The following is a 14,354-nucleotide window of genomic DNA, read 5'->3' as shown; positions in this document are numbered from 1 at the left end:
CTATCTTGGGTGTGAAGTTAATAATAATCGTTTCTTCCAACTTTTAAGGTATGTACAATGACGTTATTTTTCTTTCTTTTTTTTTAATAGTAAATATTAGTATGTTAATTGTTAATAGTTTTCTTCAGATTTAAACCTTATATTTTTAACCTCTCAATTTCTTTAACCTTATATTCAGTGTCAATTACTGAGGGTGTTAATGTGAGGACTTTCTCTCCATTAAAATATTGTTCATGATATAATCATATAAACCAAAGGCTTAAATATGTAATTGATCCCTGCAAATAGGGGTCGTTTAAAAATTGGTCCTTGCAATCACTAATCTTTGCAAACAAACCCTGCAATGGTTAATCACTTAAAAATTGGTCCCTGTACCCAGTTAAACTCATCCAGGTCATCTGTTTACTGACGTGGCAACGTCTAACAGGCTTTCACTTGACAGGTCAGCCATATGGGCATGGGAATGGACGAAAATGCCCCTCTTCAGATGAGGGCAACGTAAAATTACGTAACTACCCTTCGTTCATCTTCTTCAAAAACCATCCTTTTCTCTTCTCTTTCACTGCGACCCTCTTCTTCCTGGATCTCCAGATCGTTTTCTTCTTCTTCTTCTTCTTCTTCATTTCATTTCAGTCATTGTTTCCTTAACATTGCAAATGTCAACCGATACCTCAACAAAAGACAGCTACGAAACCTACTGCAATGGTGGAAAGTTTCCTCCTCCCTCATTGCCCACATCTCGAGGGATGCTTCCACTGTGCCGTTGTTTACCTATGAAGCCGATGATTCTTTACATAGCAACGACTTTGGAGAATCAAGGCAGGAGGTTTTGGAGATGTCGCGATTGGCAAGTAAGTTTTATTTTGTGAAATTTCCGTTTTTCATACAATACAGTGACAGTGAATAAAATTGGAAAATGCTTGCTTTGGTATGTAGAAAAAATACAAAACCTGCAATGAGTGGATTTGGGATGATGAACTTGGGCCAGCTACCAGACCAATGACTCAGTGCTATTCAGCTGTTTCAAACTCAAAGGAAGCAGACTCTGCACCTTTGGTTCGTGAAGAAGGTAATGCACATCTGATTCGTGAAGATGAGTCTGCACCTGTGAATGGACCTGTGATTCGTGAAGCTGAGTCTGCAAAGTCTGGAAGGTATACAAACCAACATTGCAACTGTGGTGAATTATGGGAGAAGAAGAAAGACAAGTGGAAAATGAAGGTGTTGGCTGAGAAGAAGAAGGTTGAATTGCTTAAGTGGATTATCATAGCTAGCTGGTTGATCTTTGCTGTATTCTTTGTTAAGAAGTAATGTTATGTACTTTGTAAGTTTGATGTTAGCTGTGGTGTGTTATGGTGTAATGTATTGTTGTGTAATTGTGTATTGTGTTTGTGTAATTTTGTTGGTACAACTATTATGTAATGTGAAGTTTCTGAATGAAATCATGGGTTGTTAGGTTGTGTCAATGTTTGGAAGATGATTGCAATTAAAGTTTGAAACACAAGTTATAATTGTTGAATACTTAAAAATAATTCATTCTTTGCCAAAAGTTGAATACTTATAATAACAGATGTTCATACTTTGTTTTACAAAATTTGGACTTAGCCAAGCAAATCACAAAGTTATGACAATTCAAGTACTGCTATTACATAAGTGGGACATAACCAAACACCAAGATACAAGTCTTAAACAAGTTACATAAGTTGGACTTTGCCAAACACAAAATACAAGTCAGTGGAAATGTCATTACATAATTAACACTAAATATACTTCACATTTTCAACACTTCTTAACAAGGCCAAGCAGCTTCCACCTGCATCTGTTAATTTCCTTGGTGTAGCTTCAGCAACATGTTTCTCTGATCCACCTGCCTCTTCAACCTCTTCATCAACCACCTCAATTGGGTTTTCCAAATCTTTACCTGGACCATTTTTTATTGCAGGACCTTTCCAGACTATTCTCCTACTCTTCCTAATAGGGGCTTTAACTTTCACTATTGGCTCCACAATGGCCCTAACAACATCTAAGGTGCGAACAGTAGGTTTTCTTGGTGGTTTTCTGTGCATACCAGGTTTAACAGAAGGTTTCTTGATGACAGTAGGTTTTGGGTTAATAACAGTGGTTACATTTGCTGTGGGTTTAACAACTGTGTGTGAACTTTTTGATGTGTGCACCACAGTGTTGACAGTTGCAGTTGGCCTCACAGATGTGCTTGAAGTGTGAACCGTAGTGGTGACATTTGCAGTTGGCTCTATTAATGTGTGTGATTTTTTGGTGGTGTGAACTGTTGTTTGTACATTAGCACTTGGCTTTACAGATGAAGACATAAAGGCCATGGGATTTTTTTTAGATTTCTTACTCTGTTTTGGAGGAATGAATGTTGTATTGCTCCCAACCTTCCTTTTCTTACTTGCACCCTGCACAGACTCATTTGCACTTGATGTAGACTCCCCACCATGAATTGTACTTGCTCCACAAACAGCTTCACTTGCACTTGCACTTGCACTTGCACTTGCTCCATCATTAACATCAGTTGCACTTGCTCCAGCATTAGCTTCACTTGTACTAGTCCTAGCTTCACTTGGTTGTCTTGGTGGCTTTCTCTGTTTTCACCAATAATAGAATACACATGTTAGCTTATTACAAAATTTGAAGAATAAATCTAAAAAATGATAACATGTAATACCTTTCTTTTTTGAGCATTGGGGTTGACAGTTAGACTTTTGCATCCTTTAGCATTATGCCTAAACTTATCACATTTTGTGCACCTGTAAGTAGTCCCATATCTTTTATACTTACCTTGTGAGGATGGTGCTTCATCAGCTTCTCTCCTTCTAACCTTTTTTGGTCTTCCTGGACCCTTTTTATAAGCAGGAGGTAACAACTCCTCACATTCAACCTCTGGCCACATGTCTTGACCATTGATAGCACTTACATTGTGTGTATAACACTTTTCATACATTTCCCTGCTATACCAGTCAGAGACATAATCTTCTGGGTCCTTTGAAGTTTTAGACATAGCTGCAATGGCATGTCTGCAAGGAATCCCCACCAACTCCCAAAAATTACATGAACAAGTTTTTTTTGCCAAATTAACAGTAAAAGCCTGACTTCCTCCTACCTGATGAACTTCAAACTCTTCAGCAACACCCCATATGGCAACCCAACCACCAGACTTCACAATTTCTGTGTTTAATCTTTTCCTAGGCATAGGCATTATCTTATGGTTCCAATTCTGTAGCTTAAGCCTATTGGTTGACATTCTATTCATTAAATATGTTCTAATCCATTCAGCCATGGTAAGTATTGGTTTGTCTCTAGCAACTAATATTGTTGAATTAAATGCTTCAGAAATGTTGTTCATTAAGACATCACATTTACTGCCTCTGAACTCTCACCCTTCTCATTGTTAACTACCTTATTAATCTCACCCAATTCCTCACCAACAACATCATAATTAGGGATATCAACAACAACAATACTTTCATCCACATTATGTTCAACAAAAACATTAACAACATTATTTTTGTTAAGTGCATAATCTTTTACAACTTCAGCAGTGGCATCATCTTTAATCAATCTAAAACTAAGATCTTCATCTAACATCCACCACAACCTAAAAGGTTTTTTAACTAGCAAATCAGTTTCCAAAATTCCAGTTAGTTCAAAAAAACACCATTTATCAGGATCTACACCTTCAATCAACGTTTCTTCTCCCCCATTGTAACAAATAACACAATCCCTAACAAACCTCCCCCCATAATGGAACTTCACGGAAATACCCAAATCTGGAAAATAATTAAACCCTAATTTAGAAATGATGGAAAAAATAAAACCCTAAATTAAAAACGATGACATTCAACTAAACAAAACCGAAAAAACAACAACTAAAAACAAAATTCATCGTTTCAGATGAACATACCTGTATTATGTCCTGACGATTCTCCATCCTTTGCGTTCTTCGAATTCGAAAAAGACACCTCCTTTGGATTCGCCATTGAAAACGAGTCACGAAACTTCATTTCTTTCGATCTGTATGGGTTCTACACTTCAACCGCGCTTTGAAACCGTAATCCCCTTTTCAAACCCTAATTTCTCCACCCAGAGATCGCAATTCGTACCAACCATGAGAATGAAGGAACGAAGGGTAGTTACGTAATTTTACGTTGCCCTCATCTGAAGAGGGGCATTTTCGTCCATTCCCATGCCCATATGGCTGACCTGTCAAGTGAAAGCCTGTTAGACGTTGCCACGTCAGTAAACAGATGACCTGGATGAGTTTAACTGGGTACAGGGACCAATTTTTAAGTGATTAACCATTGCAGGGTTTGTTTGCAAGGATTAGTGATTGCAAGGACCAATTTTTAAACGACCCCTATTTGCAGGGATCAATTACATATTTAAGCCTAAACCAAAACGTGACTTCACAAACTTGGAACATTGACAAAATTAATTATTCGATGATGTGGACTTCCAATATTTGAGCTGTTTCTTCAAACACAAGCAAACCTGTAGCAAGTGGCAACCCACCATTATTTCAGCCACTGTTTCATCACATCTTCTTTCTTACTTTTTCAAAGAAATGGTGATCACAAATTTCTTCAACAACTGTACCTTCATACTTTCAATTCTTATTTTGCTATGTAGTTTTCTCTTGAACTGTGTCATGGCTAGTGTTTATGCTGTTGGTGATCAAGATGAATGGAGTAGCCAAACAAATTATGCTACTTGGGCAGAGAGATACAACTTTAGCCGTGGAGATGTTCTTGGTACGTAGTACTTCTCATTCTCAATTCAATCTTTACTAAATTCTTGTATTTGATATTTTTTTTTTTTTAATTTTAAAAATATTGTTTTCGCCAATAAAAGATATTCGTATGTGATCATAAGTTCATAACATTATCTTTAAAAAATAAAGTCCATATATTTGTATTTATTCTATTAAATTTTGAAAGTATAATTAAAATTTAATATTTAGTTTTAAATTTAAATTCAAAGATGATTTATTTTAAATTATATTTTTGGTGTTGTATTGGTATAGTTTTCAAGTATGTGAAGGGGCAACATAATGTGTATGAAGTGAGAGAGGAAACTTTTAGATCATGTGAAACAAGTAGTGGAGTGTTGGCTAAGTATGAAAGTGGAGAAGATGAAGTGGTTCTGAATAAGGTGAAGAAATATTGGTTCATTTGCAATATAGCTGGACATTGTCTTGGAGGAATGAGGTTTGGGATTGAAGTCAAAGAAGTTAGCAACAATGGTACTGATTTTATGGATGGTGCATTAAATCCACAAATTCAACCAACTCCATCACAAAATTCTTGTATCTCTCAAAGATGGAGAGTGATTGGGAAGTTCGTTCCTTTTGGAACTGGATTATTATTGCTCAATTTGTATTTTTGATTGGACAAATTTAGATACTTTTTCTTAGATGATTTTTTGTATCATTCATTTAAATTACCCATCATTTATTTTAAGTCACAATTTTTTTAAAGTTTGTTATAATCACATAAAATGTATATCTAGTCGAATTATGTCAAATGGATATTTGTGTAGATATTTTAAAAACTAACCTACAAAAATAACATTATAAAGTAATTTTAATCGTTTGGAACATCTCCTTCACTCTCTCTATCCCTTGTTCTCTTTACCCTCCATGTCCCTCTTAATCTCTCTCAAAGAGATTTAGAGTAAGGAGAGCAATGTATTGAGGAGTGACGGAAAGATCAATCCAATTTCAACAATAACGATATTCAAAGTTGTCTCATCATTATGCTTAGGTTGGCAACAACCTCATCTTCAATTATTTCCATTGATAGTACATTGTTATAAATGTTTAATTAATGACAAAAGTAATTAATATATAAAAGCTAGGTTGACAGGTACCTTCATATGTTGTGTATGCTTGTCAGTAACACCTTCCTGTTTTTGTTTTGAAACATAGCCATTCGGAACATGAAAACTTTGCTCTTTCCTGGGAGAAGGTTTCATCGTTTTTTTTTTATTCTGTTCTGTTGTTGATTGTAATTGTAATTGTAATTGTCATATGATTGATGGGAAATATTGTTTGTTTTGTTTACCACGTCATTGATAATTACTACCATTCCATAACCACTGTTTAAAATCTTGTTCGTGATATAATTAATCATATAAACCAAAAAAATATGACTTCACAAACTTTGGAACATACGGACAAATGGACTTCCATATTTGAGCTGGTTTCTTCAAACACAAGTAATCCGTTGTGCAACCACTGTTCTTGGTATTTCTTAATTCAATCTTTACTTAATTAATGTATTTGATTTATTTAAATTTAAATTATTTTTCACCAATAAAATATATATTTAAGTGATGTTCATACCATTATATTTTTTTTTAAAAAAAAACATAGTGCTTTTTTTAGAGGAAAAAAATATAGTGCTTGTTGTGTTAAGTTATTAAATTTTGCATAGTTTTGAAATTAAATTCAAGATAATTTATTTTAAATTTTAAATCTATTTTATTTTTAGGTGGTGTTGTACATTGGTTTAGTTTTCAAGTATATGAAGGGGCAACATAATGTGTATATGAAGTGAGGGATAAATTGGAGTTTCACCAAGGTAATAAGGTCTAACCAATATTTGTTTCAATCAATAATTGAACTCGGGTTCTCTTAAATAGTACAGTCATTGGTAAAACTCGAACAGATTCTCTTGAACGGTTCGGTCTTTGGTAAAACTCAATAACCATTTGAGTCCATAAAGTAATTTGATTGGATGTATTATATTTGTAGTTGAAAAATGGATTTAGTTTTTCAATTTTCTAGGTGTAGATAATTAATTATATTTAGGAGTTAAAACCCATTTTGGTTGGCCTGGTGGTACTGGCTTGGGACATGGGAGTGTGATCCTCTTCGAGGTCTTCGGTCAGATTCTCTCCGGTATCAATTTAGCTAGGTTAATTTATCTAAAAAAATTATATTACCGGTTTGAAAATGGATTAGAATTCTCACCCCTTTATCATTCATGAAAAGGAAGAAGAGTGATGATGCCCATTTTTCAATTCTCACCCCATTGTTTGTTTTGTTTATCTTTTTTTTTTTTTTTTCAGGGAGTTTGTTTCACCACCTCCACTTCATTTGCCTTGAAAAAATAATTAATTAAACGGTAAATTTCTAAGTTATTGTTTATTTGTATATCCCTATGTTTAGGTTTATATTGTTATGGCTGTTTCGAAATTGTTGGGTGAGGACTTTTTAAAAGGTACACGTTTCTAAGTGACATGTTTAACTTGTGAGTATCTATGACTATAAATAGAGACATACAGGGTTGTGGAGTTTGCTAAATTAGCATCTCTCTTTTCCTTTTCTCATATTTTCTTCTTTCAATTCATATTTTTATTTTTATTTAAGCTTGAGACATGATCATGAGTTTTCCTTTCCTCATATTGTCTTTTTTCAATTCATTTTTTTAGTTTTTTTTTTAGTTTAGCTTGAAACTATGATCATGAGCAGATGATGAATAAAATAATAATTACCGATTGGTTATTCCATGAAGCAATTTTAATCGAGCTTTTTAAAACTGATGCTCAAATCATACTCAATATCAAGCTTTTCTTTGTTCTTTCTTGAATATGAATAAACACACATTCTTTCAAAAAAAAAAATTGATTTTTTTTTTTAGGATATAATGAATGTTTTTATATATATGCTGCAACTTTGAAAGACTATCTTAGATTCAAATTTTCATATCTTTTTTTTATGTTCGTGTTATATTTAGATTCAATAGTTTTGTAGATTTTTTGTTTCATTTGTTGTTATTATTTTCTCCCTTACCTTATATTATAATACGTGAGTCTCAAATTGTATTTTTTTTTTTTTTTCTTTTCATTTTTTAATTATACGAATTGGCTCATGTATGTTTTAAAATTTACACAGTAGGTTATATTTATATTTTGAATTTTACAAATTAGTCCTTATATTTATTCAAATGTTGTAAATTGGTTCCTATAAAATAACAAAATTTACAAATTGATTCTTATAATTTTTAAAATTTGTAACTCTCCCTAAAGTGGTCTATTTAAAGAAAACTCTCGCTGCATTTTAAAAAGTTCTATATCGGTCCCTTTTCCATAAATTGCATATTAGTCTCTCTACTTTTTGGGATATAAAGGGGAAAAAAGAAAAGAAAGAGACATGGATTTAAATGCCACATAAAAATTGTTATCTTGTAACAATAACGAATTTGGATCATCTCCATCCATTTCTCTATTCACTCTTTATGTATATGAGAGAGAGAGATAGAAATATTTATACAAGAAAAGTGAAGGGTGAGTATCAAATTTCAACAACACATTTGAAATTGGGTAATTTATTTGCACATTATTATGCTTACTTAGGTTGGTAACAACCTCTTCAATTATTTCCACTAGACTTTCCAAAGTATTGATTGAACATTGTAAAAAAAAGAGCAATTATGGAAAGTTTAACTACTGAAACTGCATCAATTTTCTCTGATGTTGATGTCATCTTATGATTCCGATTTGTTCCGTGTCAGCTCTAGTAGTGAATCTCTAACTTCTTCAGCCTCAACTATCTCACTCTCCTTTTTCTGTTAGTAAGAAATATTAGTATCATTATTATCACATCATACTTTGATTTGATGTAGTCTAACAAATTCATTCAATTCATATGTGAATAAACAAAGGATAATTTATTCTTTCTAAGTGAACATTAAATTAATGTTGTGCTATTCAGTTATGGAATAATAATAAACTTGTGCTAATGTTTTGAAGGTATATTATATTTACCTCAACTTTAAAAACATTTGAGACAAGACCCTTATGACTGGTTACTGTGGCATGCATTACATCCATGCCTAAAGTGTTGAAAGCATCCATCAATTTCACAAAACCACCAGGCCTATGCTCACAAAACACCTTCACAAAGTACTCATTACCATCTATCTGAGCCACTTCCACTTGTGCCTGCAATATTCATGTGTTACTACACTTTTTATATATAGAAATTTTAGTTTAAGCTATGTTGATATATATATAGTTACCTCCATCTGCTGTGTCTGCTTGTCAGTAACAACAGTACCAACATCTTCCTGCTTTTGTTTTGATACATAGCCATTCCCAACATGAAAACCATGTTCTGCTTTTGTAACATTGTTATTATTATTTGCTTTAACTTGAACACCATCAACATATACGCAGTTACTTTCAGTTCCTGTTTCTGAATTTTCCTCAAGTTCATCTTGAAGTTCCTTCACTTGCTTCTGCAAATCCTTCACAAATTCAATAGCATCACCAAGAATAGAAGCTCTATCAAGCTTTGAGATTCTTGGAACCAATGAACGAAGGTTATATAACCTATCATTCAGTTTCTTCCTTCTTTTTCTCTCAGCAACAAGGTTCTTTGATTGGTTTCCTTTTCCACTTCTTCTCCTATATTTTCCATCATCCTCTTCTTCATTTTGATCACTGCAATCTGACATTGAATCTGATCTGCCAACAACATTTTCTTGCTTCTTTTTTGTGTCTAAAGGATCCACAAACACATATTGATTATTTTCTGTCATCAAGCTTTTGCTATCATGTTCCTCTTCTGTGTTGGATTTGAGAGTGTTGTTGTTTTCGTGATCATGAAGGAATGGACCTAGGTATTCTTCAGAGAAGGTTCCATCGTTCTTGATTCGGTTTTGTTGTTGATTGTAACTGTAATTGAACTGTTGCATGAAGTTCAATACAGAGATGTCATGTGGAAGATTCAATGTCTCTGATGGATGGAAAATATTGTTTGTGTTATCATTTTCATCTCCTACATTTGATTGCATGTTGCTCATTGAATTGAAGCCAATTGAGTGGTTCATCCCCTCTTGATCCACCATGACAATGCATTGAGATGTGATAAAATCTATTACATTTTGATCTTCACCAACCTGTTATATTATACACAAAAAGAAATTTATTGGTATATTTATTTAGGCAAAACTGTATCAAAGGTTGTTTAACTAAATTAAAATTTTCAAACAGTTCTTTCATTTATGTATAAAAGCTTCAAAGATGTTGGACCAAACTTTTCTTTTTTTTATGCAACCAAAAACCTTACTTTGATAATTCAAAAAAGCAAATTATATTTTCAATTCATAAAGATGGAATTCAATCCATCAAAATTAGCATGATTTTAGTGATTATCTAAGATTGTGATCTTGATGTTGTTAACAAGGGTCTAATTATGATGTTGAAGGGTGAAACATTCCTTATAGCATATCATTCAATGATCATGCACATAAATTAAGCTAAAGATAAAAATAAAAATAAAATCAATTTTAAATTTTTAAGCTAAAGGACATAGTTTTGCCATTTATTTATATCAAGCTACTTATATGTGTGTTTCTAATGTAATGTGACAGTACCTGTTTAGTTACAAAGAGCTCAACCAGTCCACCAGGCACTGGAATCAAAACATGGGTCCCATTAATTGTTTCCTGCAAAAATAGTACTAAATATTAATTAATATATATGGAATTAGCTGAAAAAAGTGAAATTCATTTTCCATATCAAAGATGAAGTTGAAAAATAGGATTGAATTAACTAATGAACTTACATGTAATGTGTTTGGATCCAAGCTATTGGGATAGTTCAACCAATTGGGTTGGTTAGTTAATAGAGTCTGTGCATGAATCCTGTTAAATGAAGAGATTAAAGGACATTAATATTATAGATAAGAGTAAAGGGAGGGACTAATTAATTAAAAGTAAGCAAGAAAAAAAACATATGTATATACCCTGAATCTATAGGTATGGAAGTGGAAAGTTGGGAAAGAAGATCACAAGAGTTTGTTCTTGGGTGTGAAAACATTGTATCCCTACATGAAGAGACAGGGAAAAGATGTTCTTCTCCACCATTTTGGTTGCTTTCACTCCCACCACAACAACATCCCAACCATTCAAGATACCTACATATAAATCAACAAATTAGCATCACAATTAATTTGACAAATTAGCATCACAATTAATGTAATGTAATGTATATAAGTTATAACCTTTGATCTTCACTTAATTTCCAGTAGACACAGTAATCCCAGCCATTCAAACCAACAAGAGGTCTTAATCTTTCAGTAATGTTTTGCATGATGAAATTGTTCATGTCACACTCTTAATAATTAATAAGAATCCAATAGATGCTGAAACTTTTACTACCTAGCTAGCTAGCTAGCAAACACACAAAATGTACCATAATAAAATTTGTCAGATATCAGAATCATACATCATGTGATAATTTTGTCATGTCTTATATATATGATTTGTTTGTAAGGAATATATCAGATAATGACATAATGTACAATTAGAATATTCATTTTTTAAATACTCACATGCATACATGCAAAAAAATCAGTAGAATTTATTCTTTATATTCATACAATAAGCTTAAATGACAGCAATAGTTAACTGAATCATCATCATCAAAATATTTAGATCATATGCATACATAAAACAGCTTATATATACCAAAAATATTATCTAAGCAAATCAAGTAGAAACAAATTTGCTTATACCAATGAATGTCTTATAAGCATGATGCAACTAATTATCACAAGAATATTATCTTGTTTATATGCATATATATTGGAGGCTGTTACTATGGTAGGTGAAGTGTAGAGGGTGAATGAGAGAGAGAGAGAGAGAGATAAATAAATAATAATTTTGATTTATTTAATTAATGTGTTAGTTTGTTAGGAAAGAAAGGAGGCAGAAAAATGAAGATATTATAAGATTAGTTGGTGATGATGGGAGGAGCATATTGCATGACTCCAAGATTGCGTACAAAACCCTAACTACCTTGCCAAAGTTATTCATTTCGTTTTGGTTAATAATATCTCTATAACTTCAACTACTCCAATGCTTTAATATATATTTAACCAATAATAGAAACTGCATACACGTATATAACAATTCAATATGTTAATTTTTTGTGTTAAAGTAAAAGGTAATGGTACTACACTTGGTTGAACACAATGATTTTTTTTTTAATGATCTTTAGTATAATTACTCATGTGGAGCCTTGTCATTAATTATCGTCATATGGAATGCTGAGTAGAGTTTACTAACTATATTTGATAAAGGTTTTTTTTTTTAAGGAACTATTTGATACAGGTTTTTTTTAAGGAACTATATTTGATTATAGTATAAAATTGTTTCACATTAGTTCAGTCATATTTTATTCCAATCATATTTTATTATAATAGTGTATGTTAAACATAAAAAGAAATGTATATTATAATTTTTTTTACTTTTTAAAAGTATTTGCACTAATTAATATCTACTTAATGAAATCGGATATATGTTTAAAACTTGTTTACAAAGTCATGTTAATTATGAGTTGAGATTCTCTTCATTTTTTAGAAGAAATGAAGAGCTTCAAGTCATATAAAAGTTAATTATTTGTCACATGTTCTAGAAATATTTTTGTCACATTATTTTTATATGAAATGAAAAAAAAAAATATAACAATAAATTCGGCAATATTTTGTGATTTTTCAAATGTTCAAGAATGGTGCATCCGAGCAAAATTGATTTTTTTTTTAGAAATCGTGGGAGTGTTGGCCCATATGGTTAGAAAATTAATGTTGACACATTACTGTTCGATAAAAAAAACACTAGTAAAATATCAAAATACCCCTTCGGCAGTTAACTGCCGTGGAGAAAAAATCTTATTTGATTATGTTTTATTTAATTTGCATTTAATTTCATTGATTATTCGTTATGGAGAAAATTAGAGGGAGAAAAAATTAATTTGCATTTAATTTCACTTTGAAACTCCGCGGCGGTTAACTGCCGAAGTTTCCACGATAGTTAACTGTCTGCCGAAGTTTCTGCGATTGTTAACTGCAACCGGTTAAATTCCGCGGCAGTTAACTGCCGAATAGGTATTTTAATATTTTACTGGTGTTTTTCAGCCAACAGTGATGTGTCAATACAGCAATTTTCATATAGTTAATGGACAAGTGGTTAGAACATAACAGGTTGGACTCTTGTTCATATTGGGCTTCACATAGTTAACTCTAAGGAAAATTCTTTTTCCACCCTCTAATTTCTCTCGCACTTCACCTTTTGGATTTTAAAATATGAAAAAATTAAAGGAATTTTTCATATTCTTACCACTTTGTAGGATAAGAAGCCAATTTACTCCACTTTATATTAGATCTTGGCTCTAAAATTCATCGAACACGGGCTTGAAGAATTCAACCTATTTATTGCTAAAATGGAGCTGGTCGAGGCTCCAGTTTTGGGGAAAACTACTTTTTTTAGTTATGATGGGAGAGCCATTAGTAGAATAAATAGGGATGTCGATTTGCGTCTATAAGTGGGATCTATGTTGAGATTGTGTAATTGGAGTCGCATCTTGCAACACATGGATATTTTCTTGTGTAGATGGAGAAGGGAAGAAATCTGCTAAGGAGTCAAGGTTCAAACCCTGAACTCTCCGCTTTTCCACATATAAAATGTGTGAGCCCGATCACTAGTCAACAAGTTTGAGTGAAAAGATAAAAAGTCGGAGGTCTTGAGTTCAAATACTGATAGATAAGCAAAAAAACAAAAAATAGGGAATATAAATAAGTAAACATTAATCTAACAACTAATTTACTAATATTTGTCATTCAAAAAAGAAGTTATGAGATGTTAGATAAGAGCTTAAATTGTCTCTTTAAAAGATAAGAGCTTAAATTTGCCACATTAAGAGACAAAGTTCAAATCTCTAAGAGTTTATAAAATTTCCATTAGTATAGGATAATAAGTCTAATAATCTTATTTGCTAATAATAATAATAATAATAATTTCCCCTACTAATTTACCAATTTTATATATAAACTATAATTATTTTATGGATTTTTTTATCATGTACACACTTGTATGTATTTGACATAAAATTTAATAAGTTTATTTTGAAACTTAATTAATTTATATTAAATTCATAATTTTGCAATAAATAATTGTTGTTTTGGATAAAAAATAAATAAATTTAATCTATGTCGCACAATGAGTGATTCATTTGTAAAAAATATTGTCCAAAAATGATTGACACTTTTACTTTCCAAGACAATATTAATAATTTGTTTTTCAATTCTACCTTTTAATTAATATTATTTTTATTACTCTCAAGTTAACATATTCCAGTATGAATTTATGATAATGGTGATACACTCATCCATGATAAGGATAAATATATTTTTTTTCTCCAAAATAGAGTTTTTTTCTTTCATTCATTTATATTATTTTATAATATGTGTGAAATTATTAATTAAAAGAGTCCTTAATTGTGAGATGAATGAAGTTTTTTCTTTTTTGACAAAGTGACATGGATGAAAT

The 14,354-nt window shown here is 31.8% G+C and overlaps 3 protein-coding genes and 1 non-coding gene across 4 annotated transcripts; 2 read left to right on the top strand and 2 right to left on the bottom strand.

Moving 5' to 3' along the window:
• Nucleotides 1-1,558: 1,558 nt before the first annotated feature.
• LOC112417159 (uncharacterized) lies at nt 1,559-4,248 on the bottom strand. The gene is made up of 3 exons (XM_024772288.2): nt 3,923-4,248; nt 2,687-3,788; nt 1,559-2,603 (listed from the first exon to the last, which is right to left on the bottom strand). Exons 2-3 carry the CDS (start codon nt 3,362-3,364, stop codon nt 1,761-1,763), a joined length of 1,521 nt encoding a protein of 506 aa, XP_024628056.2. The 5' UTR covers nt 3,365-3,788; nt 3,923-4,248; the 3' UTR covers nt 1,559-1,760.
• Nucleotides 4,249-4,536: 288 nt separating this feature from the next.
• Nucleotides 4,537-5,494, top strand: LOC25485622 (basic blue protein). The gene is made up of 2 exons (XM_013614877.3): nt 4,537-4,769; nt 5,042-5,494. The coding sequence occupies exons 1-2, from the start codon at nt 4,583-4,585 to the stop codon at nt 5,401-5,403; spliced, it is 549 nt and encodes a 182-aa protein (XP_013470331.1). The 5' UTR covers nt 4,537-4,582; the 3' UTR covers nt 5,404-5,494.
• Nucleotides 5,495-7,486: 1,992 nt separating this feature from the next.
• On the top strand, nt 7,487-7,569 carry LOC112418859 (small nucleolar RNA SNORD36). Its single transcript, XR_003008932.1, has one exon. It is a non-coding gene; the product is annotated as a small nucleolar RNA SNORD36 (small nucleolar RNA).
• A 704-nt stretch (nt 7,570-8,273) lies between these two features.
• Nucleotides 8,274-11,678, bottom strand: LOC25485620 (transcription factor ABORTED MICROSPORES). Its single transcript, XM_013614875.3, has 8 exons — nt 11,543-11,678; nt 11,030-11,198; nt 10,772-10,942; nt 10,592-10,670; nt 10,401-10,472; nt 9,042-9,923; nt 8,788-8,964; nt 8,274-8,588 (listed from the first exon to the last, which is right to left on the bottom strand). The coding sequence occupies exons 2-8, from the start codon at nt 11,131-11,133 to the stop codon at nt 8,508-8,510; spliced, it is 1,566 nt and encodes a 521-aa protein (XP_013470329.1). The 5' UTR covers nt 11,134-11,198; nt 11,543-11,678; the 3' UTR covers nt 8,274-8,507.
• Between the last annotated feature and the right edge of the window lie 2,676 nt (nt 11,679-14,354).

Source organism: Medicago truncatula, chromosome 1 (genome assembly GCF_003473485.1).
Source record: "Medicago truncatula cultivar Jemalong A17 chromosome 1, MtrunA17r5.0-ANR, whole genome shotgun sequence".
NCBI classification, from domain to species: Eukaryota; Viridiplantae; Streptophyta; class Magnoliopsida; order Fabales; family Fabaceae; genus Medicago; species Medicago truncatula.
This window is presented reverse-complemented; position numbering and strand designations above follow the sequence as displayed.

Excerpts from the sequence above, each read along its gene's own strand:
- LOC112417159 (XM_024772288.2), bottom strand. The coding sequence starts at position 3,364 with ATGAACAACATTTCTGAAGCATTTAATTCAACAATATTAGTTGCTAGA. Across the intron at positions 2,604-2,686 it reads CCAATGCTCAAAAAAGAAAG|AGAAAGCCACCAAGACAACC; the intron begins GTATTACATGTT and ends TGGTGAAAACAG.
- LOC25485622 (XM_013614877.3), top strand. The coding sequence starts at position 4,583 with ATGGTGATCACAAATTTCTTCAACAACTGTACCTTCATACTTTCAATT. Across the intron at positions 4,770-5,041 it reads TAGCCGTGGAGATGTTCTTG|TTTTCAAGTATGTGAAGGGG; the intron begins GTACGTAGTACT and ends GTATTGGTATAG.
- LOC25485620 (XM_013614875.3), bottom strand. The coding sequence starts at position 11,133 with ATGAACAATTTCATCATGCAAAACATTACTGAAAGATTAAGACCTCTT. Across the intron at positions 10,943-11,029 it reads AAATTAAGTGAAGATCAAAG|GTATCTTGAATGGTTGGGAT; the intron begins GTTATAACTTAT and ends ATTTATATGTAG. Across the intron at positions 10,473-10,591 it reads TGGATCCAAACACATTACAT|GAAACAATTAATGGGACCCA; the intron begins GTAAGTTCATTA and ends CTATTTTTGCAG.